The 22,618-nt window shown below is 39.6% G+C and overlaps 1 protein-coding gene across 1 annotated transcript in view; it reads right to left on the bottom strand.

Moving 5' to 3' along the window:
• LOC137966732 (large ribosomal subunit protein uL16) overlaps positions 1 to 15,454 on the bottom strand; it is a 32,416-nt gene extending 16,962 nt beyond the window's left edge. Inside the window, exon 1 of the mRNA XM_068813429.1 lies at positions 15,435 to 15,454. Coding sequence (XP_068669530.1) covers positions 15,435 to 15,444 — 10 coding nt within the window. The 5' untranslated portion in view covers positions 15,445 to 15,454. The remainder of the gene's footprint in view (positions 1 to 15,434) is intronic.
• Positions 15,455 to 22,618: the final 7,164 nt, after the last annotated feature.

The raw sequence follows: 22,618 nt of genomic DNA, 5'->3' as shown, positions 1-22,618 counted from the left end.
TATCATCCACATAAACCAAGAGGGCAACAAAGGAGGAACCATGACCTTTGGTGAAGAGAGAGTAATCAGATTTCGATTGGAGAAAGCCATAAGTGATTAAAACATGAGAAAATTTGGAATACCATTGCCGCGAAGCTTGTTTGAGGCCATAAAGGGACTTGTGAAGCTTGCAAACGAGTTTGGTGGAAGAGGGAGAGGGCTCCCCCTGCCGAAGGTACCCAAGAGGAAGGTCCATATAGATTTCTTCAAAAAGATCACCATGAAGAAAGGCGTTGTTGACATCAAGCTGAGCGAGATGCCAACCGTGAGAAGCAGCAAGGGCAAGAAGAACTTTCACAGTGACTAATTTGGCTACTGGAGAGAAAGTGTCAACAAAGTCCAAACCCTCTTGTTGGGTATAGCCTTTAGCTACCAAACGAGCCTTATATCGCTCAATAGAGCCATCAGAATTAAGTTTGATTTTATAGACCCATTTGCAGCCAATGGTATGTTTATCAGGAGGTAGAGGAGTGACGGTCCAGGTATTGTTGGCTTCCAGGGCGGCCAACTCATCACGCATAGCCAACCTCCAGTCAAGACATTTCACGGCTTGGTGATAGTACTGAGGTTCATCTTGAGAAGATAGGGTGAGAACAAAATTTCGGTGCGAATCAGAAAGGGCATGGTAAGAAATGGAATTAGAGAGTGGATAAGGCGTACAGGAGGAAGCAGAGGATGAAGAACCTGTAATTAAATTACAGTGATAATCCCGCAGGTAATGAGGTGGATGAGTCGCCCTAGTAGAAGTTCGAAGAGGAGCAACAGTGGGAGACGAAGGAATAAGTGTAGGAAGATTAGGAGGGGAGGGATCATCAATGGGAACACCAGGAATAACTGGAGAATCATAATCGGGGGTAGAATCAAGGTCAGGAAAAGGCGGAGCGTGGAGGGAGGAATGAGGCAGAACAAAATCAGGGAAAGGGTCAGTAAGTTGAGTTGAACTGGTAATAGTATGAAAAGGAAAAACCTCTTCATGGAACACGGCATCTCTGGAAAGAAAAACTTGGTGAGTCTCAACATCATAGAATTTATACCCTTTTACACCAGCTGGATAACCAAAAAAAACACACACCCGAGCACGTGGGTAGAACTTGGGGCGATGAGCAGCTAAGGTGGAAACAAAAGCTAAACAGCCAAAAACACGAAAGAGGGAATAATCAGGAGAGCGGTTGTAGAGCAAATGGAAGGGTGTGTTGTGTTGCAAGAGGGGAGAAGGAGTTCTATTAATTAAGAAAGCCGCGGTAAGAATACACTCGGTCCAAAAAGAGACAGAAATGCGTGATTGAAAAAATAAAGACCGAGCCACATTCAAAAGGTGTTGATGTTTTCGTTCAGCAACCGAGTTTTGTTGAGGACGTTCAACACATGAAAATTGGTGCAAAACGCCGTGAGCGTGAAAAAAATCAACAAAGGATAATTCAGGGGCATTATCAGAGCGAAAAATTTTGATTTTGGCATTAAATTGCGTAGAAACCATGGTAAAAAAACGCGGTATCACAGAAATAGCATCAGATTTAGTCTTCAGTAGATAAATCCAAGTAAATCGAGTACAATCATCAACAAGAGTTAAGAAAAAACGATGGCCAGTATAAGAGACAGTTTGATAGGGTCCCCAAATATCACAGTGCACAAGATCAAAAGGAAATTTGGATAAATGATTATGAGATTCAAAAGATAGTCTACGTTGTTTAGCAAGAGGACAAATATAACAAGGATCTGCTTTGTGTAATCTAGTTACATCACAGTGCAACTGATCCTTCAAAAAATCAAGGCGCTGGAAAGAAATGTGTCCTAACCTATTATGCCAAACATGGGCAGAAACATTGCTAACAAAAACATGAGAAGCAGAGGGCAAATGGTGAGCATGGAGGACATAAAGATCTTGAACCTTGTCACCCTTGCCAATCGTCCGCTGGGTGGAGAGATCCTGGATAACAAAACAATCAGGAAAGAAACTTACTGTAAGACCAGAAGCAGTAACTAAAGCACTAACAGAGATTAAGTTGAATTGGAATTGAGGAACAAATAGTACGTCTTTAAGTAGAAGGTGAGAATGTAATTTAATATCACCAGCAAAGCGGACTAAAAGATGAGAATTATCTGGCAAGGTAACGGTAGTATGAGGAATAGCATGCAAGGAGATAAAAATATGAGCTTGAGAGCAAATATGTCGAGTAGCTCCAGAGTCGACAATCCAGAATGGAGTAGAAGAACATAAACCACGTAAGGAGACAGAAAAACAAGTACCTGCCAAGCAACTGGATGTAGAAGAGTCTGGAGCAGTGGTGACCGTGGCTGAGCTACGCAGTTGGGTAGAAAGCATGGATATGAGCTGCTGACATTGAGTGGGGTCCAGATTCTGAATAAAACCCCCTACAGAAGAAGAACCAGGGCGAGCATCCGCAAGGGAAACTTGATGAACAGCAGCAGGAGAATTTGGCTTGTTGTTGAATGTAGATCCAGACGGATAACCATGGAGCTTGAAGCAACGGGAGATGGTATGGCCAGTAATCTTGCAGTGGGTACAGTAATACTTGTCCTTGTTTGGATTCCGAGGAGCACTGGAATTCTGAGGCCGGGAAGTGTGGTTAGGCGGAGGGCGTGGAGCATTGTAACCTCTGTCAGGGTGGGGGTGGTTCCCAGATTTACTAACTTCTATCTTGTCAGATTTAACTGCAAACGCCATGGTGTCAGTGGGAGCATTCGAACCAGAGGCATGAGTAGTTCGTCGTTGTTGTTCCTCTTGGACAACCAGAGAAAAAACACGGTTAAGAGGGGGCATCGGATCCATGAGGAGCAACTGACCACGAACATGAGAGAAAGAGTCGTCAAGTCCCATTAGGAAGGACATGATATATTCCATATGGTGGTGATCATTCAGATTCGTAACTCCACCGCATGAGCATTTCCCACAAGAACAATGAGGACGGTAGTTGCGCAGTTCTTCCCAAATGGTTTTCAATTTGGTAAAGTAAGTACTAACTGAATCCTTGTCTTGACGCAAGTTCATCAATTCCCGTTTAAGCTGAAAAATACGAGGGTCGTTCCGCTGTTGAAAACGATCCCGAAGATCGAGCCAAATTTCCCTGGCAGATGCAGCAAAGATAACACTCGCAGAAAGTTCCTTGGAGACGGAATTTAAGATCCAAGAGATAACCATATTGTTGTTCCGGGTCCAGGAGTTTAGCAGAATAGGATCAGCACTGGGAGGTTCAAGAATGGAGCCATCAACAAAACCAACTTTGTTCTTTACGGATAGGGCGATCAACATGGCACGGCTCCAACTAGTGTAATTTTCGCCAGTAAGAAGTTGAGAGACAAGGACTTGCCCGGGGCTGTCTGAGTGGTGGATATAATACGGATTCGATGATTCATCAAAAACTGAACGAGCCGAACTGGTACGTAAACCAGAATCTGAAGATGAATAAGTCTCCATGGAGCACTGACCACCAATGCAGCTCCAAATTTTTTTTATTTTTTTTGTCAGATCTTCAAAATACCCAAACTGCCCTCGAGATGATACCAACCTCGAAAAAAGATACCACTGTGCTCAGCTCTCGGCCAACCAGAGAAGGCCAGAAGAGAAGCAGGTCTCGGCGACCCTCTCGGCGAACCTCTCGGCGCCGGAAAAGAGGTCTCCTCAACGAGAATCAGGTCTCGGCGACCCTCTCGGCGCCGGAAAAGAGGTCTCCTCAACGAATCCAGGAAGACGCCCAAAAAAAGAAATCGGAAACTCACGCAGCCAGAGAAACAACCTCTCGGCGACGAAATCCAGAGAAAAATAAAATGGAAACGGGAACTAACCTCTTTGCCGGGAATAACCACCGGAAATAAGACGCCGGAAATACCAGATGAGCCTCCCAATAGCTTGAATCGAAGATTCAAGTCCGAACAGAGGGCGGAAACCTCTTTGTCGGAAATAATGGCGAAACCGCCGGAAAATAGCAGCCGGAAAAGGAAAGGAGGGGCCGTCGTCGGAAGGGGAATCAGAAATGGCGGATCGTCCGCTCTGATACCATGTTAGAATCTCGAATGGCAAAGAGCCGTTGAGCTCTGTCGTCGGGAGAGAGTCGGGAAGACGAAGACGAAGACGTAAAAATTGATTTTCTCATTCCAATTGATTTACAGGATACAGATGGGTTTTTAAAGAGTAAGGGGCAAAATAGTAAAAATACAATTATTACATAAATGAATTAATAAAATAAATAACAACATTCTAATAAGGGAAGATTTACAGAATGGCTTTTAAGAATTAAACCCACGGTAGACATGTTAGGTCTTGCCCCTGCATCGTCTTGAACACATAATAGAGCAATATGGACGCATCGTATTACTTCATTGGCAGAGCAGCTCTCTCTTACTGTCGGATCCACCATCTCCAGAACTGTTCTATTATTCCAATGCCTCCACGCCTGTAAACATGATCGCTTCGTAATGACTTCTCAATGTAACATTCGTTTCCAACTAGGAAGTGAAGAAAACTGAAAAAATGCCCATTTGAGGACTTACATTACTAGGAAGGTCCTCGATGTCGCCAGAATGAAGCAGAATGTTGTTCTTTCGGCCTGTTATTATCTCCAAAACCAGAACTCCAAAACTGTAAACATCTGATTTAACAGAAAATAATCCCCGCATTGCATACTCTGGGGCCATGTATCCACTGCAAGCCGTCATTATAAAATTTTCAATTGAGAGTAGAAAAATGTAAGCCATGCAAGAAGTGGAAGAGTATTCAAAAAAGCTTACTATGTTCCAGCAATTCGATTTGTATTTCCATGGGTCTGTTCGGCTTCGAAAATCCTCGCCAGACCAAAATCAGAAATTTTGGGATTCATCGCTGCATCAAGCAAAACATTCCCGGATTTGAGATCTCGGTGAACAACGCGGAGATGTGAGTCCTCATGGAGATAGAGAAGGCCTCGAGCAATCCCTTCAATTATTTGATAGCGCCTCGGCCAGTCCAACTGAGCCTGTTCGACTGGAGCTACCGTTCAAGGATGTAAGTATCGTAAATCTTTCAGGAACCAATGGGTTGAAACATTTAATATAATTTTGGAAGGAGAGAATAGGGAGAGAGAGCAAACCAAATAGGAATTTATCAAGGCTTTTGTTGGGCACAAACTCGTAGATGAGTATATTTTCATCTCCTTGTAGGCACCAGCCCAGGAGCCTCACAAGATTCCGGTGTTGAAGTTTAGCGATCAAGGCAACCTCGTTCATAAACTCTTCACTGCCTTGCTTGGAGTGCCTTGAGAGCCTCTTCACCGCTACTTCTCGTCCGTCAAGCAACCTACCCTGCAAAGAAAAAATTGTCCAGTATATGATCTACCATTTTCTGCTCTGCTCATGACGAGACTTCGATCACCCCACCTTATAGACCGCACCAAATCCACCTTCTCCGACCTTATTAGCTTCAGAGAAGTCATCCGTTGCCGCTCTAATTGATGCCAAAGAATGTTTCATGGACTCAACTTCCTCCATCTCGGATTTATCTACATGCTCACCTTGCAGTCAAAGTTCAGTTCTACGTGAGTTGATGATTAATGCCACATTCCCAAAAAAAAAGAAAAAGCTATAGGGATGAGATTTCTGACAAAATGAGTTACTGGTTTCCTCTATGGAGTGTCACTAGAATGAAATCTATTACCTACTAAATACTTTTGCTTCATCTTTCTTGCATATATCATGGAAACAATCGCAACGCCAGCAGCCATCCCAATTATTGGGACGACAATGAGAATAACCGTATGGGAAGAGTTTTTCCTCTTTCCTGCATTCAATGAAAAGACTTTCGTCTTTCCTGCATTCGATGAAGAGTTTTTCATCTTTCCTGCAATCATATGGAGAGGATAAGGGTTGAAATCAATTTCTCCCAACATCTCTTGCAATTCTTAGTCAAATGATAGATTTATCAGGGAAGGATTATCATTATCAAAGATAAACTGGGGTGGTGGAATAATTTATCCATCAATGAATCCCATGAGGTGTTGTGATTTCAACACAGATATCTATTGACTTCTCCGTGGGACATAGTTATTGAAAGAAAGTTTAATTAAAATAAGTGCAATAACGGATGTAACAAACATGAGTGGTGCATTAAGATGGTATTTGTATTCATGCTTGGAAAAAAATAAAATAATTGATGGATGAAGAAGAGAGAATAGAGATTGCAAAGATGATGAGAGTAGAATGAGAAATGAAACTCCAATGAAATATGTATGGAGTGGAATACCTCCAAATAAATGAAATTCTTAGTGCTTTGGTAAATCCTTTAAGATAAGTTCACAGGTATGTATGTGAATCCAGATATTTGGCAATTAATTCCGGAAGAAAACGTAACATAAAGCAGAAAGTTATGAGCTTCACCAGGGGGCGTCGGTGAAGGAGGAGACGGCTGAAGAGGCGTGGTAGGCGGAGCAGGCGCCTCCGGTTGTGACGCTTCAAAGAAAGGAAAGACTTCGTACCACAACAGACAACTCAAACCTATAACTCTGCCACCCTGCTTCTTATCACAGCACGTCGGGATTCGGCTGAATGCTGTTTCCAGGCACGTTCTGCAATCATCTCTGGACAAATCTCTGGTACATTGAACAAGCCCATAGAACGACTGAGAATTGTATATCCCAAGTTGCCCGCTTGCAAACAAACGGCCAGAAGGACCATCCACCGCTTGTAAAACGAGACGATTGGTTAAATTCCCTAAGAGCTGATAAAACAAAGTAGGATTCGTTGTGTTTTGAGGATTCGGCACACACACCCGGGGCGAAGCATCCAAAGCAGAAAAGAAGTTTTGGTCTGAGTAACGCAAGAAACATAGCCCGAACCAAATTGCAGCACCTTTGCTGCGGGGGCATCTTTGCGTCACGTCTTGGGTCGCTTCGTTCACGCAAGCTTCACAGGAGGTAGAGCTAATGTCGCCTCTGCAGAGCACAAGGCTGTAGATTCTATCTGGGGACCTCCCGATCGTGGTGTTGTAGAAGCCGGTTCTGGAAGTGTTGGAGGACAGCGCCGCGAGGAGAAGGTTGAGATTTGTCTGGAATGTGCTATTAACCGTGAAATTAGACGATCCCGTGCAAATATGATAAACATCCTGGGCACTTGTAAGCCCAAATATGAGAAGGAGAAGCAAGGAACAAAGAAATGATATTTGGAAAGTTCTCAGAGGAAAATGCCCGACAGCCATTATCGTCTCCTTCGCCGTTCGGCAAACGTGGAAGTTCGTCGCGTGTAATTAGGAGGAGAGAGCTTCGATCGAAGCTTTTCGTTCTTCACAAAAAGGTCATGGAAGAAAAGTCCAAATTCTTCCCAGATCACTCTCTTCGCTGCTGTTGCCAGGACTGGTTTTTCCAGCCATGCTAAAGACTTCCGTGGTTCCATCAACATCTGACAGGGATCCGGATCGGGACGGGAGTGAAGACCCTTTTGGGTCTTCGTGTAGAGGACGCGAACGAATATTCAAGGGAAGTTGACGCCTTAGTCTTCGTTTCTAAGTCTTTATCTTGACGTATTCTGCACACCTGTACGCTTGGCAGTAGACTTTACTGGACCGTGGACCCAATTAATCACCTGACAGGAACCGGGTTTCATTCCTGTTAGGTGATTGGCCCGGTCCAAACTCCTAGGGGCTTCGTTCAGAAGACGCATGCGTATCTCAGACAGTACTCGTTGGTTCAGGAATTTCTTAGTTTGACTAAATTTAGAAGTACGTGAAAGCCGAATACTCGACCTACCCAAATTTTGATGTGAATGAAATCTTTGTAGAAAACAAAAAAATTTAAGCCATTGTTGAAAAATGATTCCAGCGGAGACCAGCACACAACATGCAGAAACAAAATACAATAAGTTTGAAATTTAAAAATGGAGTTGTAGAAACTTAAGATTCCATGATGAATGATCAAAGTCGGAGATAATTAAGCTGAGACAAGGAAAAAGAGTGGTGGAAAGAAGGTATTGGAAGAAAAAAATAAGAGTGACGAATTTGGAGAAAGAGAAATGAGGATAAAACAAAGCTTATGGACTTATGTCTAAACCCTCCCTTTAGGCTCTATTTATAATTGATAAAAGTGCAATAATATAATTATGTTATTCACCCTAATAAGAGAGTAGAAGAGACAATAAACATAAAATAATTACATCAATGATACCCTAATTATACCATATCTTCCAACACTCCCCCTAAAGCTGGGACGTAATTGCAGTGATCCCAATTTGAAACAAATAATATAGATGTAGTAATAAGCTCATCCATCATGGTATCCCAAAGACAAGTATGACATTGGGCACAAACTCTCAAAAGGTATAAATGGGTGGTAAGTTCAAACCAACCTCAAAAGATTTCGATCAAATATAGTGATAATTATCACTAAAGTGGGTAATGTCTATTATTCACAAGACTACGATAAAAAAACCCAAGGGTGCCAATAAAAATACCCAAATATAAAAAAAAAGGACCAACTAAAGCAACACTCCAAAAATGATTGGCCAAAGGGGTAAGTGAGAGTCAAATTGAGAACAGTAGAAGAAAGACTACCAAATAATAAAAGGGTAATGAGAATCAAAGAAAGATAAGATGATGGAGCCACCATGTGCTTTATTTTCCTAAGAAATTCAAATCTTCATTCGAATAACCAATGCCAAGAACAATCAACAAATAATGCGGCAAACAACTGAGAAATTCTTCTTCCATAATAATATCTCAATAAAAGAGACACAATAATAACAATGGAAATGGGCCAATGTCCAAATAACATGTACCAAATGTCCAGTTATATAGCAACAACAAATAATTGGTAAATAATGAATGTCCTTTAGAGTATTAAGGACACATGAAATAATTCGCAACAACTCTATCCTTGAATAAGGAGAATATGCACCAAATAATAAGTTGGAACCGAGTAATAAGCTGCCAATAAATTGAACCAAATGTTGTTAATCTACTCAAAAAGAATAATTGATTTGAGTGTTGCTAGTTTCGAGACTAATTGTAATGTCTTCAAAAAAACAAAGAAGAGTAAGTAAAATAGTAATGGATGTTGCTTCTACCCTTACTAAATCAATGATTTATTCAAACACCAAACCGAGAGCTAGCCATATTAATCCAACTAATTAGCAGTTAATGACATAAATGTCCTATTTTTGAATATACTCCACGCTTAGAGATGTAATTACAAAATTAAACTGATTCTCAAAGGAAAGATAAAAAAAATTGAAAGCAAAGCTTGCGGCTACACCAGTTATAACTTAAAAGGATTTCACCGAGTAATAGGCTAAGCAAGATAGCTCACTTTATAAGGGGATAGGTACATCGAGTGCTGCTCCAACATGTTGTTAATACGCTGTAGGGATTCCTCATACCCGGAGAAGAAACATGTTTTGAATATAATCCTAGATCAAATCTCCTTACCTAGATACTTCTATAATTTGCAGCATTAAATCAAATAACTATTTTTTTTGGAAGTTGTCATAATTCAAAATAGGAATACTTCCTCTTTGACAAATAAATCAATGAAAGTTTCTGAAAATAAGATGATCTTCTAAAGATTCTTTCCAGATATAGTTAATTAACAAACAAAAACTTTCTAAGGGTAGATCATGAGATATATCCATGATATTGTTGATCAATAATAGTAACTAAAAAAATTTGGCTTAAATTCAGATATTCGCATGCAACAGGATACCTGCATGACCTTTAATTCTTCTAATGCGAATATCTCTTTAAATACAGATCAGATTGACATATATTTTCTCCTTATGAAACTAGACTTAAATATATTTTATCCAAGTAGAATTTTTATTAATAAAATATACTTCTTTAGAGATAAATAATCTGATAGATTTCAAAATTTATAATCTGGCCAAATTGAGTACTCTTTCTTCTTTGGCCAGCATAACCATTTGTAAAACCGAATAACACAAACAAAGAAGGATTTCAAATTTTTTTTTTCCGATGTGTATTATTCTCCTCATGGAGGCTTTTTATAATACATTTACAACCTAATTTAGATCCAATTTAGATCTTAGAATTAGGAAACAAACAAGGAAACAAATCGTTTTCTATAATTACGATAATTTACAGCTCATTCCAACATTCCCCCTCAAGTTGGTGCATAGATGTCGATCATGCCCAACTTGTCAATTATACAATTAAATACTTTCCCTAATACTCCCTTCGTGAGCATATCAACCAGTTGACTCCTGGATGGAATAAAAGGAAATTGTATAATCTTTGCATTGAGGTTTTCCTTGATGAAATGACGATCAACTTCAACATGTTTAGTGTGATCATGTTGAACAAGATTTTTTGCAATTTCGATGGTTGCCTTATTATCACAGTGGAGATTCATAGATTCAACATATTCAATCCCTAAGTCCCTCAGTACATTTCTTATCCATAACAATTCGCATACACCATGAGTCATGCCTTGAAATTCAGTTTCAGCACTTGATCTTGATACTTCCTCTATTTTTTGCTTTTCTACGTGACAAGATTGCCTTCTACAAAAGTAAAATAACCAAACGTGGATCTTCTGGTCGTCTGATCTCTTGCCCAATCAGAATCTGTGTATCATTCAATGTTAGTGACACCTTTTTTTTGCGAATAACAAACCTTTTCCTGGAGCACTCTTTAAGTATCTCAAGATCCGATATATTGCTTCCATATGTTCTTCACTTGGTGCATGCATGAACTGACTCAAAACGCTCACTGCATATGCTACATTTGGTCTTGTGTGTGATAAGTAGATTAATCTCCAACTAATCGCTGATAACGAGCTTTGTCTGTTGGGATTTGATTTGGAAGAATTCCGAGCTTATGATTCATTTCTATGGGCGTCTCTACTGGTTTACAATCCAAGCATTCCCGTTTCAGCAAGAAGATCCAACACATATTTTCACTGTGAAAGGAAGACTCCATGTTTCGATCTTGCCACCTCAATTCCCAAAAAATATTTTAAGTTGTTCGAGATCCTTCATTTCGAATTTAGTAGTTAAATACTTATGTAAAGCTTGCATTTCACATGGGTCATCTCCTGTCACGACCATATCATCAACATACACAATTAAATCCGTTATTTTTCCTTCTTTGTGTTTTATAAACAAAGTATGATCTGAGTTACTTTGCTTATAGCCAAACTCCTTCATTGTAGCCGAGAATCACCCAAACCATGCTCTAAGTGATTGTTTCAGCCTGTCCAATGACTTCAATTTATAGACTTTACTTTGACATGAAGAACCACTTTTAACTTCGGGTGGTAACTCCATGTAGACTTTTTCTTCTAAGTCTCCATTGAGAAAGACATTTTTAACATCAAATTGTTGTAGAGGCCAGTCTCGATTTGCTGTTATAGATATAAGAATGTGAATTATATTGATCTTAGCTATTGGTGCAAAAATATCCTGATAGTCTATCCCATACATTTGCGTATATCCCTTTGCAACTAGCCGACCTTTATATCTTTCAATACTTCCATCCGGTTTGAGTTTCACCGTGAACACCCATCGACATCCAATTTTCTTCACTCCTTTAGGTTGTGAAACAAGTTCCCACATGACATTCTTTTGTAGAGCCTCCATCTCTTCGTTCATCGCCTTTTTCCATTTTGGATCAGCTAATACATCTTGCACATTACTAGGAATAGAAACCCTGGATAATTGATCAACAATACATGCATACGATTTAGTCAACCTATGGGAGGACACATAGTTGTTAATTGAGTATTTGGTCTTGGCTTCAGGATCAAGTTCATATTGTTTCTTTGGAACTCCCCTATTTAATCTTTGTGGATATCTAGGAGTTATATTTTCTGTAGGAATACATGTTTCAATAGATTCATCAAACACATGATTTGTATTTACCTGAGGAGGAACATTCTGGGTTGATTCTTCAGTTGATGGTGTAGACGGAGGCAACTATGAGGATTCTTCATGAGCAAATAATGATTCACTCTTGACTTCGTGGTTGAAAGCATAGTCTTGTTGTCATCATGACGACATGGTTGGTTAAAAAAATTCATTCACCCCTTCTAACTCAGCACCTTCACTATTTTCTTGTTGATTAAACAATTCATTCACTGTTTCTAACTCAATAAACTCAGCCCCTCCGCTATTCTCTTTACTTGAGCTCTCCCCCTGAAGAGAATTCCGAGAGACTCCCACTGAGTAATAAGGTTTTAATTCATGAAAAGAGGCATCTAGAGTTACATGGAGCTTTCGGGTGTGTGAATCATAGCACCGATATCCATTTTGAAAATCAGAATAGCCAACAAAAACATATCATTTGGCACATGGACCAAGTTTATTTTGCAAAACTTTTGGGATATGAACATATACAATACACCCAAAACCCGGGGTTCAAAATTCGGAAGATGGGGAATGGAAATTAGGGAGTGCAGTTTTTGTTGAAGAGTTTGAAAGTCTATAACTCGAGAAGGTGTTCGATTCATAAGGTAGGCAACATATTTGATAGTTTCGCCCCAATAAAACCGAGGCATGTTCATGCCAAAGAGAGAGACACACACTACTTCCAAAAGTTATCTATTCTTCCTCTCTGCCAATCCATTTTGTTGGGGAGTATAGGTACATGAGGTCTGATGACAAATTCCATGATGGTTCAGAAATTACCAAGAGAAGCATCGACAAACTCAGTACCATTGTCAGATTGCAAAACACGAATTTGCTTTTGGTACTGAGTGTGTACCATTTGGTGAAATTTCTGAAAAGTTAGACACACATCACTCTTTTTTATAAGCAAGGATACCCAAGTCATTCTAGTGCATTCATCAATAAATGTCACAAAATACCGAGCTCGAGAAATAGAGGGAACCTTTACAGGACCCCAAACATTAGAATGAATAACCTCAAAAGGTTCAGAATTTTTATTCAAACTCGGTAAATAAGAGATACGGTGGCCCTTAGCCAGTTCACAAGTGTCACAATGAAAATCTAAATTATTCAAACCTGAAAAAAGTTGTGGTCATAATTTCTTAAGATAACCAAAGGAAAGATGACCGAGTCTTCGGTGCCATAACTATATAGTTGTTTGGGCACTCTCTTCGCTACTAACTTGATTTTTCTGACTGATTTTCGATCCCCCATTCTCTATCAACTCCAAATAGTAGAGTTTGCCCCGTCTAACACCATAACTAAGAATCTTCCGGGTTAGAATGTCCTGAAAGACACAAAAGGAGGGCCAGAAAGTTACAGTACAAACAAAAGATGAAGTAATTTGGCTAACAGACAACAAATTGTATTCAAGAGATGGAACAACAAGGGCACAATATCTAATGTAAGATTATTCGACAAGATAATTGATCCTTCCCCAGTAATAGGAGAGGTACTACCATTGGCGGTGGAAATAACGGATTGAGGAGAAGGTAGGACAGATTTTAACTGACTGGAATCCCTCATCATGTGATCGGATGCACCTGTATCAATAATCCAAGTTTTATTCTTAGAATATGTAGAGAATACTTATGCTTTACTGTTAATACCTAGATGGGCAACATTCGTCGTAGGCAATAACTTTTCCCCAACAATATATTTTTTGAGGTTTTTTTTAGAAGTCCCACCACTCTGGATAACCAATAATCTCATAACAACGCTGTTACGAATGACCTTTTTCCCCGCAGTGAGTGCATACCTGGTTGTTAGCTTTTTCATAGATTGGACGATAGCTCCCCATTGTTTGTCTCTGGGTTGATTCGGATTTTGGGTCCGGTCCGGGAAGTAGTCTGATTCGGTTCGGCGGTCAGGTTTGGTCCAGTTCAATTCTGGCCTGGACCGATTCGGGTTCGGTTCGATCTGGTCCAGTTCTGGCCCGATCCAGTTATGATCGGGTTCAGTTTTGTTCCAGTCCGATTCGGATCCGCTGGGTTGACCCGCAGTTAAAAAACAAAATTTTTCACCTTTCTCCCTCGGCATTAGCAACGAAGCGTCAGCTTCCTTCGACGACGGCGGTGGTCGACAGCTATAACAGAGCCGGTGGTGCGGTCGTCGGCGATCGTTAGTGCTCGTTGGCGACGCTATTTCGGCTACGAGACCGTTGTTACAAAAAAAAAGTTTTACAAGTTGTCAGCTTCCTTCGGTCGGTGGTGCGGTCTGCTGGAGGGCCGAGCGGTGCCTCAGCTGTTCACAACAACGTTCAAAATGCGGCCGGACTTCTTTGATGGTAGCTCTGGTCACGACGATGACAGAGTGTGCGCTTCGGCTACCGGACAGAGCTTCTGCTCTGTTATTCGGCTAGAAGCTCTTCGTGCGCTTCGGCTACGGGACAGAGCTTCCGTTCTGTTCTTTGGCTATAGGAATCTCTTCGACGGTGGCTTCTTGATTCACGACGACGGTAGAAATTTTCTCCTGCACTGATACCATGTAAAACCGAATAACACAAACAAAGAAGGATTTCAAAGAAATTTTTTCCGATGTGTATTTTTCTCCTCATAGAGGCTTTTTATGATATATTTACAATCTAATTTAGATCTTAGAATCAGGAACCAAACAAGGAAACAAATTGGTTCCTATAATTACGGTAATTTACAGCTCATTCCAACACCATTGACTCCTCCAAGATAGTTATCTCCATATAAATTCCCATCAGTGATGGCATAAAATGGCTCGAAAGTTTAAACTTTTTGCTTCTGTATGAACTTTTCTACTATTTGAGCTTTGATGTTTCAGATATCGATTTCTCTTTCTAGAAAAATTTGATTTCAATAATTATTTTTGAGTTGGAAACTAGACTCAAATATATTGCCATTGATATCTAGTTTTTTAAATGAAACATACGATAAGAGAGTTGAAAATCTAATGAAAAACATAAATTAGGAAAGAAGACCAAAAAGAAAACAAGAAACTCCGTTAGTATCTTTTTCTTCTTCTTCTTCCTCCCATTCTCCGAGGAAGAATTGTGGAGAGATGGTTTTGGAGGAGAAGAGTAGGAATGACGAATTTGGAGAAAGAAAAAAAAAGGATAAAGAATAGGAGAAGGAGAAGGGTTATGGACTTGCCAAGACAAATTTTAAATTTGATAAAATTTTACGAAATATCAGAATGTTTAACTGCCAAAGTAAAACCTCGATAGGGAAACATCTTAAAATATTTCAGAAGACTATAGCAATAGAGAAACATACATGAGCATCAAAATATTAAAAATTCCACCAGTTCCAACGTCTCATGCGCTTATCCAATTAACAAATCGTAAGTTCGTAAACACACCTATCTCCTCATAATAGAACTAAGTCATACTCAACAATGAAGAGTAAACCCAGAAAAGTAAAACAAACAAACCACGCGCAGAAAATCAAAAGTTGCAGCGACATAACAAATGAAAAACTAGAACAATTGATTAGACGAATGTTAGATCAAACCGAAGAAGGAGACAGAGACGTAAACGATTCACTTACTTCTACCCATGGCGAAATTCTCTCTCCTCCGGCCGGCAGGGGACTATCGACGGAGGGAGAGAGCTACAACCCTAAATGAGCGAACGCGGGCCTCTTATACGGAGGGCCAGAATCAATGGTAATGTACAAGGTCTAATTAGAATTCGCCTCTGCACCGTCGGATGGTAATCTGACGGTCAATTTATATTTAAATTCCTTTCCTAGCTTAGAGCATTGACTTAGATATATATATATATATATATATATATATATATATATATATATATATATATAAGGGATACTTAGAAAACTACAGATCATAACGAATCAATGGGTTGATGAGTATGGCTAATTAACTTGAATGATATCATAACGATAGGATTATACCCCTCCCCCCTGTTTTTTCTTTTGTTGGCGGACGCTTACAGTAAGAAGAACTTTCACAAAAGAGAAGGGCTCTTCCCCACTCGTCGATGAAAGGGGAGGGGCAAGGTTCTATCCCTGTATATTTTTTGCAGTATAGGAGGGCTCCCCCTTCCTATACGGATATGAGCTACAGGGGAAGCTTTCTTCAACCAGACCAACAAGTTGTACGTGCTTGTGCATTGCACCTGAGATCTGTTGCCCGATAACTGTTAAGTTTGTCTCAATGGAACTATGTCTGATCTCGTCAATTGTTGTTTTGGGAAACAAGTGATATAATTTTTCTGATATAGATTGATAAACTATCAGTCTATTTATTTATATAGACTAATACATAACTGAATAAAACTAAAATTAGACACGCACGATCCAACGTGCAAAACAGACTCACTTAACAACGTAAACTAAAATTGATACTCCTAAAGACTAGGACACATAGTCTTAATTTAGAAAATTCTCAACAATCTCTCCCTTAAACTGATGTTTCATACATAACATGCAGTTTAATAAGAGTCAAACTTTGAAGCGCTATCCTTCAAATTGAATCATTTGAAATGCAAACACCAAGTAGTTTCCTGAGCTTCTGAAATACATGAAACTTGAGAGGCTTGGTTAAAATATCAGCAACCTGGTCTTCACTTCTGCAAAAAATAAGATCAATGACTCCATCATTTGTGAGATCCCTCAAGAACTGATACTTCACATCTATATGTTTGCTTCGACCATGTAAAACTGGATTTCTTGAAAGCTTTATTGTTGAATTGTTGTCACAATAAATCTGAGTCTGTCCATCAACCTTAAAATGCAGTTCTTTAAGAATTTTCTTTAGCCAAATAGCTTGAAAAACACAAGCAGTTGTAGCAACAAATTCAGCTTCAGTGGATGATAATGTGACAATAGGTTGCTTCTTTGATGACCATGAAACAACTCCTGTCCCCATCATGAAAACATACCCTGATATGCTTTTTCGATCATTTGAATCTTCTGCATAATCACTATTTGTAAAGTCAAACAAATTTGACTTTTCTCCTTTCTTGTAGAACAACCCAAACTCCTTAGTACCTTGCAAGTAACGAAATTTTTTTTTTGTAACTAAGAGATGAATCTCTGTAGGACATTCCATGTACCTGCTAATGACACTTACAACATCCATTATGTCAGGTCTCGTTGTTGTCAAATACATTAAACTCCCCACTATTTGTTTGTAAAGAGTGTCATCAACCTTCTTTCCTCCATTATCTTTGTGTAGCTTCATACCAAACTCAAATGGAGTATTTACAAGATTACAATCCTTCATCTGAAACTTGTCCAAGATTTCTCGCACATACTTCTTTTGAGAAATAAAAATTCCAATCGAAGACTGCACTACTTCTATGCCAAGAAAATAATGCATCAAGCCAAGATTAGACATCTCAAATTCAGCCATCATGGATTTCTTAAAACTACCAAACATGGTTGTATTATTTCTAGTGTAGATTAAATCATCTACATATAAGCAAACAATGACCATCTTTCCTCCATCTTCAATTTTTATAAAAATTGTATATTCATAAGGACATTTTTGAAATCTTTCCTTCAAAAAATAAGTTTCTATACGATTATACCAAACCCGTGGAGATTGTTTTAATCCATATAGAGCTTTCTTTAACTTATACACTTTATGATCGTTGCCAAGTTTAACATAACCAGGAGGTTGATTGATAAATACCTCTTCTTTCAAATCTCCATGGAGGAATGCTGATTTTACATCCAACTGGAAGATAGGCCATGAGTTTTGAGCTGCCGTAACAATCACCAATCTGATTGTATCATGCCTTGCAATCGGCACAAATACTTCTTTATAATCAATACCAAACTCTTGCTTGTAACCCTTAGCTTCCAAGCATGCCTTGTGCTTGTCAACCTCACCATTCTCTTTCAGCTTTGTCTTGTAAACCCATTTTACACCAATTGTCTTTTGCCCTTTTGGAAGATCACATAGCTCCCACGTATCATTGTTTTCAATGACTATAATTTCAGCATCCATAGCCTTTCTCCATTTTGATTCTTTGACAACCACTTAAAAAATGGTAGGATCACAATCTGAAAACAAAGAAAAATGTGTAAGTGGGTCATCACCTTGGTCAACTCCAGTTACTTTATAATCAGTAATCCATGTTGGTCTTCTTCGAATACGTTGAGACCGTTGTGATTTAGCTGCAAGTGGGTTTTGATCGTTTGAAACATTTTAAGTGACTTCCTCTTTTTGCTCATTCTCCATAGGCTACTACCCTTTCTCATCATCATCAAAATCGGTTAGAATATTTTCTTTAACACCTTGTTGATTCCATGACCAAGTGTCTTTTTCATCAAATACTCCATCACGATTGATGACAATTTTCATCAAGAAAAATCTGAAGCCTTTGTATCTTTTAAAAGCTATAAAGCTCTTGTTGAGAAAGAAGTTGGCAACCCAATAAAAGTTCTTCTCACAGATCGTGGTGGAGAATATAACTCACATGCATTTGCAAATTTTTGTGAGAACCGTGGAATCAGGAGACAACTTACAGCACCTTATACACCCCAATAGAATGGTGTATGTGAGAGGAAGAATCGTACTATGATGAATATGGTGTGAAGCCTTTTGACAACAAGTGGCATTCCAAAAAGTTTCTGGCTTGAAGCAGTTAATTGGAGTATTCATATATTAAACAGAAGTCTCACACTTGCTGTTCACAATATGACACCAGAGGAAACATAGAGTGGAAGGAAGCCTGTTGTTGATTATTTTTGGATTTTTGGGTGTATTACCTATGCCCATATTTTAGATGAGAAGAGGAGGAAGCTAGATAACAAAGAAGAAAAATGTATATTTCTTTGTGTTAGTGCTAAGTTAAGCCTATAGACTATACAATCTTAGCACCATGAAAAAATAAACCCATATCTTATGACTATAATCATCAATGAAAGTAATGACATATCTTTTACCTCCATTAGAATGTGGTGTTATTGGCCCACAAATGTCGGAATGAACAAGCTCCAATGCTTTGTTCGTTCTCCAAGTTTTTCCTTGCGAAAATTGATTACGGTGTTGTTTGCCAACAACACATTCTTCACAAACTTGAGAAGATACTGTAATTTGAGGAAGCCTCGTCACCATATTCTTTTGTTGTAGAGTTTTCAATCCGCCAAAATTCAGATACCCATAGCGAAAGTGCCATAGCCATGTCTCATCTTTTAATTTTGCTGAGAAGTATGAATGAGCTTTGTTGTGGAGATACAGTAGGAACATACAATTTGCCGTAATGTTAACTTGAACAATGAAGCCCAACTTTGCATCTTGAATTTGACATACTCCATCTTTGATAACAATCTCATATCTTTTTTCTTATAACTGACCCACACTAAGCAAGTTGGTCTTTAAATCTGGCACAAAAAGAACTTTAGCGAGAATGTGGGAGTAATTTCCTTTGGTTTGGATTGTTACCTTTCCTTTTCCCATAACAGAAATTGTGGAGTTGTCACCAAACTTAACAGAGTTACGAAAGGATTCATCCAAGTCAGAAAATGCCTCCTTCTCTCCACACATATGGTTGTTGCAGCCAGTGTCCAAATACGACATGTTTTGTTGAGTTTCCTCATTCACATGACACACCATCAAAAGAGACACCTCTTCTTCCTTTTCTGCAAAGTTAGTTTGATCTCCACTTTGTTTATTCAAATCAGTTCGACATTCTGATTTATAATGGCCATACCTATGACATCTGAAACATTCAACGTTAGACTTGTCTGCTAACATTGATGTATAAGTTGTGGATTGGTGGTCTCCACGTCCTCTGCCTCTCGCTTGAAACTGACCCTCTTGGTGATGATGATTTTGTTGTTGGTGCCCACGATCATTGTCGTTTCTACCTCCTCTACCTCGACCTCTGCCTCTTCCGCATCCTCTATCAGTTCTACCGGATATAGAGTGATTTTCTAATAAAGCATTCAATGTTTGTTCTTCTTTGTTCTGCTGGTTAAGTTTTTTTCTCATGAACCAACAAAGAACCTTGTAATTCATCAATTTACAGTAAATCAACATCATTAGCTTCTTTTATAGCACAAACAACAAAATTAAAGCTTGGTGTCAAAGATCGAAGAATCTTCTCAACAATGAGAACATCCTCTGTCTTATCGCCATGGATCCACATCTTGTTAATGATTACCATCGTTCTTGAAAAATAATCTGTAATTGATTCTCCTGATTTCATTCATAGTATTTCAAACTCCAAACGAAGTGCTTGAAGCTACAGCCTCTTAGCCCTTTTTGTACCTTGGTACTTCTTCTTCATGGAATCCCAAATATGCTTAGCTGTGTCTTTGCAAAGAATAGTTTCCAAAATTGATCGATTAATAACTTGGAATAAATAATTCTTTGTTTTAAGATCCTTTAACTTCTGTCTTTCAAGCTCTGTCTTTTGTGCATCTATAAGCACAACACCTACTCTTGGTTCTGTTACTCTAGAAATAACAACCGTCCAATATTCTTTAGACCTTGAAAAATCTTCCATGAGCATGCTCCAATGATCATAGTGACCATCAAAGCGTGGAATAGTTGGCTGTATAAAATTTTCGAAAGCCATAAAGTTTCATAAGCTTGGAATGAAAAACTAGTATGGCTCGGCTCAGTGTTTAGGCTTGGTTCGGCTCAATTGGTTGTGGCTCGGCTCAGTATTTTAGCTCGACTCAATTATTTTAGCTCGGCTCAATATTACGGCTCGGCTAAACTGGTATGACTCGGCTCGGTATATCGGCTCAATTGGTTTTGGTTTGGGATCCGACCTTTGGAAATCGCTGATTTAATTCTGCTAAGCGTCTTCTCGCTTCTCTTCGGACCAGAGCGCAAGAGAAGAATCGGCTAACCAGATGCTAACTAAAATTTTCTGCTGAAAAATTTAGCTAGAGAAAAAAAATACCAGATACCGACGGTACCGACGGCAACGGCAACGGCGAGGAATCTTTCCGGGGGCAACAGCAGCGATGAGTTCCGAATTTTATTTTTTTTCGGCTTCTTTGTTTCTTCCCAGCGGCAACGGAAGATATGCGGCGGCGACTCTGATTTCAGGATTTCTTCCCGGCGGCAACGGCAGCGACGGAAACTCTGATTTTCGGGATCGTTCCGAAAACAGTTTCTGGAGAGGTATCGCTCTCTCCTTTCTCCTTCTACTGCTGTGGCGCAGGAAATCGAACGGAAGTCGTCACCAAACAGAATTTTCTTACTCTTTCTTCAGCGACGGGACGAGGGGTCGCCGAATAAAATTTCTTCCGAGTCGCTAACTCGCTCTGATACCACTGATATATAGATCGATAAACAAACAGTCTATACATATCTAGACTAAAATTAAAATTAGACACGAACGATCCATAATTGAATGAAACTAAAATTAGACACGAACGATCCAACGGTAAAATAGACTAACTTAACAACGTAAACTAAAACTGACACTCATAAATACTAGAAAATACTCAACAACAAGGAGGAAGGGTTCTGGGATCGAGCAGTAATTTGAGATTCGAGCTCTCCACCGACAGAAGGTAAGCTTTTCATAAATCCAACAAAAACACCCCTCATGTCACACCATTTCCTTCTCTTCCAGCATTTTAAGTTGGGAGAAGAGGACGATCTGGGTCGACTGTATCGGCACAATCCACCCATACCACGAGCTCCAATTCCCTAGTTATCTGACAATTTGTTGTAAATATCGGAGGGTACCCAATTTCAGTGGGTGCTAAAAACATCTTCAGGGGTGGACCACCAAGGATTGAGAACCTTCTAAAAATCATTGTGTATTTTGTTAATGATTATTTACCTTTATATTTTGATTAATATGCATAAACATAAATGGAAAGATTACCTTTACACTTCCATAACCTCGCCAATGAATCGCGTTTCAGCTGTAGTTCCACGGCTATTTATGAATTTTTTAGTAAGGGATTACCGCGGCGGGAACGGGAGCAAATTCATCTACACTGTAAAAAGTTCTGCATTTATTTAGTGGGTAGATAGATAGAGGTTCATCGTGACGAAGAAAAATCACCTTGCCCGAACCTTTCAGGAGTCGGAAAGCCGAGATATTCAGGTCACGGTTTGCTGCATATCCGTTTTGTTAAGATTCACTCTGAGATTTCTTCCCTCAAGGAGAAATCATGTAAATATTCTGTAAATCCGGTGATTGGTGTAATCCCGTTAATCACTCAAATTCTTCCATGTATATTTTGTAAAACGGCTATTTAAGCTGATGATGTGAATGAGAAATCAAGATTGTAATTAAAGTATTATTTTTACTTGGTATCAGAGCAGGAGAATCCTTCTCCTTCTCGACGCCAAAGAACAGAGCAAAAAGCTTTGTCCCGTCGTCTCTCCCGTAGCCGAAAAACAGAGTTGCAACTCTGTCGCCGAAAAAACTAGAGCAGGTCTGCAACTCTGTTGAGGTTCTCTTCGGCCGTCGCTTTACAACAAAACCGCCATCACCTGAACTCCCGAAATCCGTCGACGTACCGCCAGCCCGAATGTCGTCGGCAATGTACCACATTCCAGCGATCAGCACCAGTGTTACCGACGCAGAAGACGAAGAGCCGTATTATCTCCGTCGTCACCCTCACTCCGGTGGACCGTCGATGACGCCGAAGACTGAATACCGTCGCCCTCACTTCCAGCATACCGCCAGCCCGAACATCGCCACCAACGAAGAAGTCGCACCGTCGACGAAGAAGACAGGTATGAAAAAAAAAATTCGCTTCCGTTAACTTAGGTCTGAAAT

Source organism: Aristolochia californica, unplaced genomic scaffold, assembly GCF_029961685.1.
Source record: "Aristolochia californica isolate CCGP_79_NKW_82.1479 unplaced genomic scaffold, dmAriCali1.0.hap1 SCAF_5, whole genome shotgun sequence".
Taxonomy (NCBI): domain Eukaryota; kingdom Viridiplantae; phylum Streptophyta; class Magnoliopsida; order Piperales; family Aristolochiaceae; genus Aristolochia; species Aristolochia californica.
This window is presented reverse-complemented; position numbering and strand designations above follow the sequence as displayed.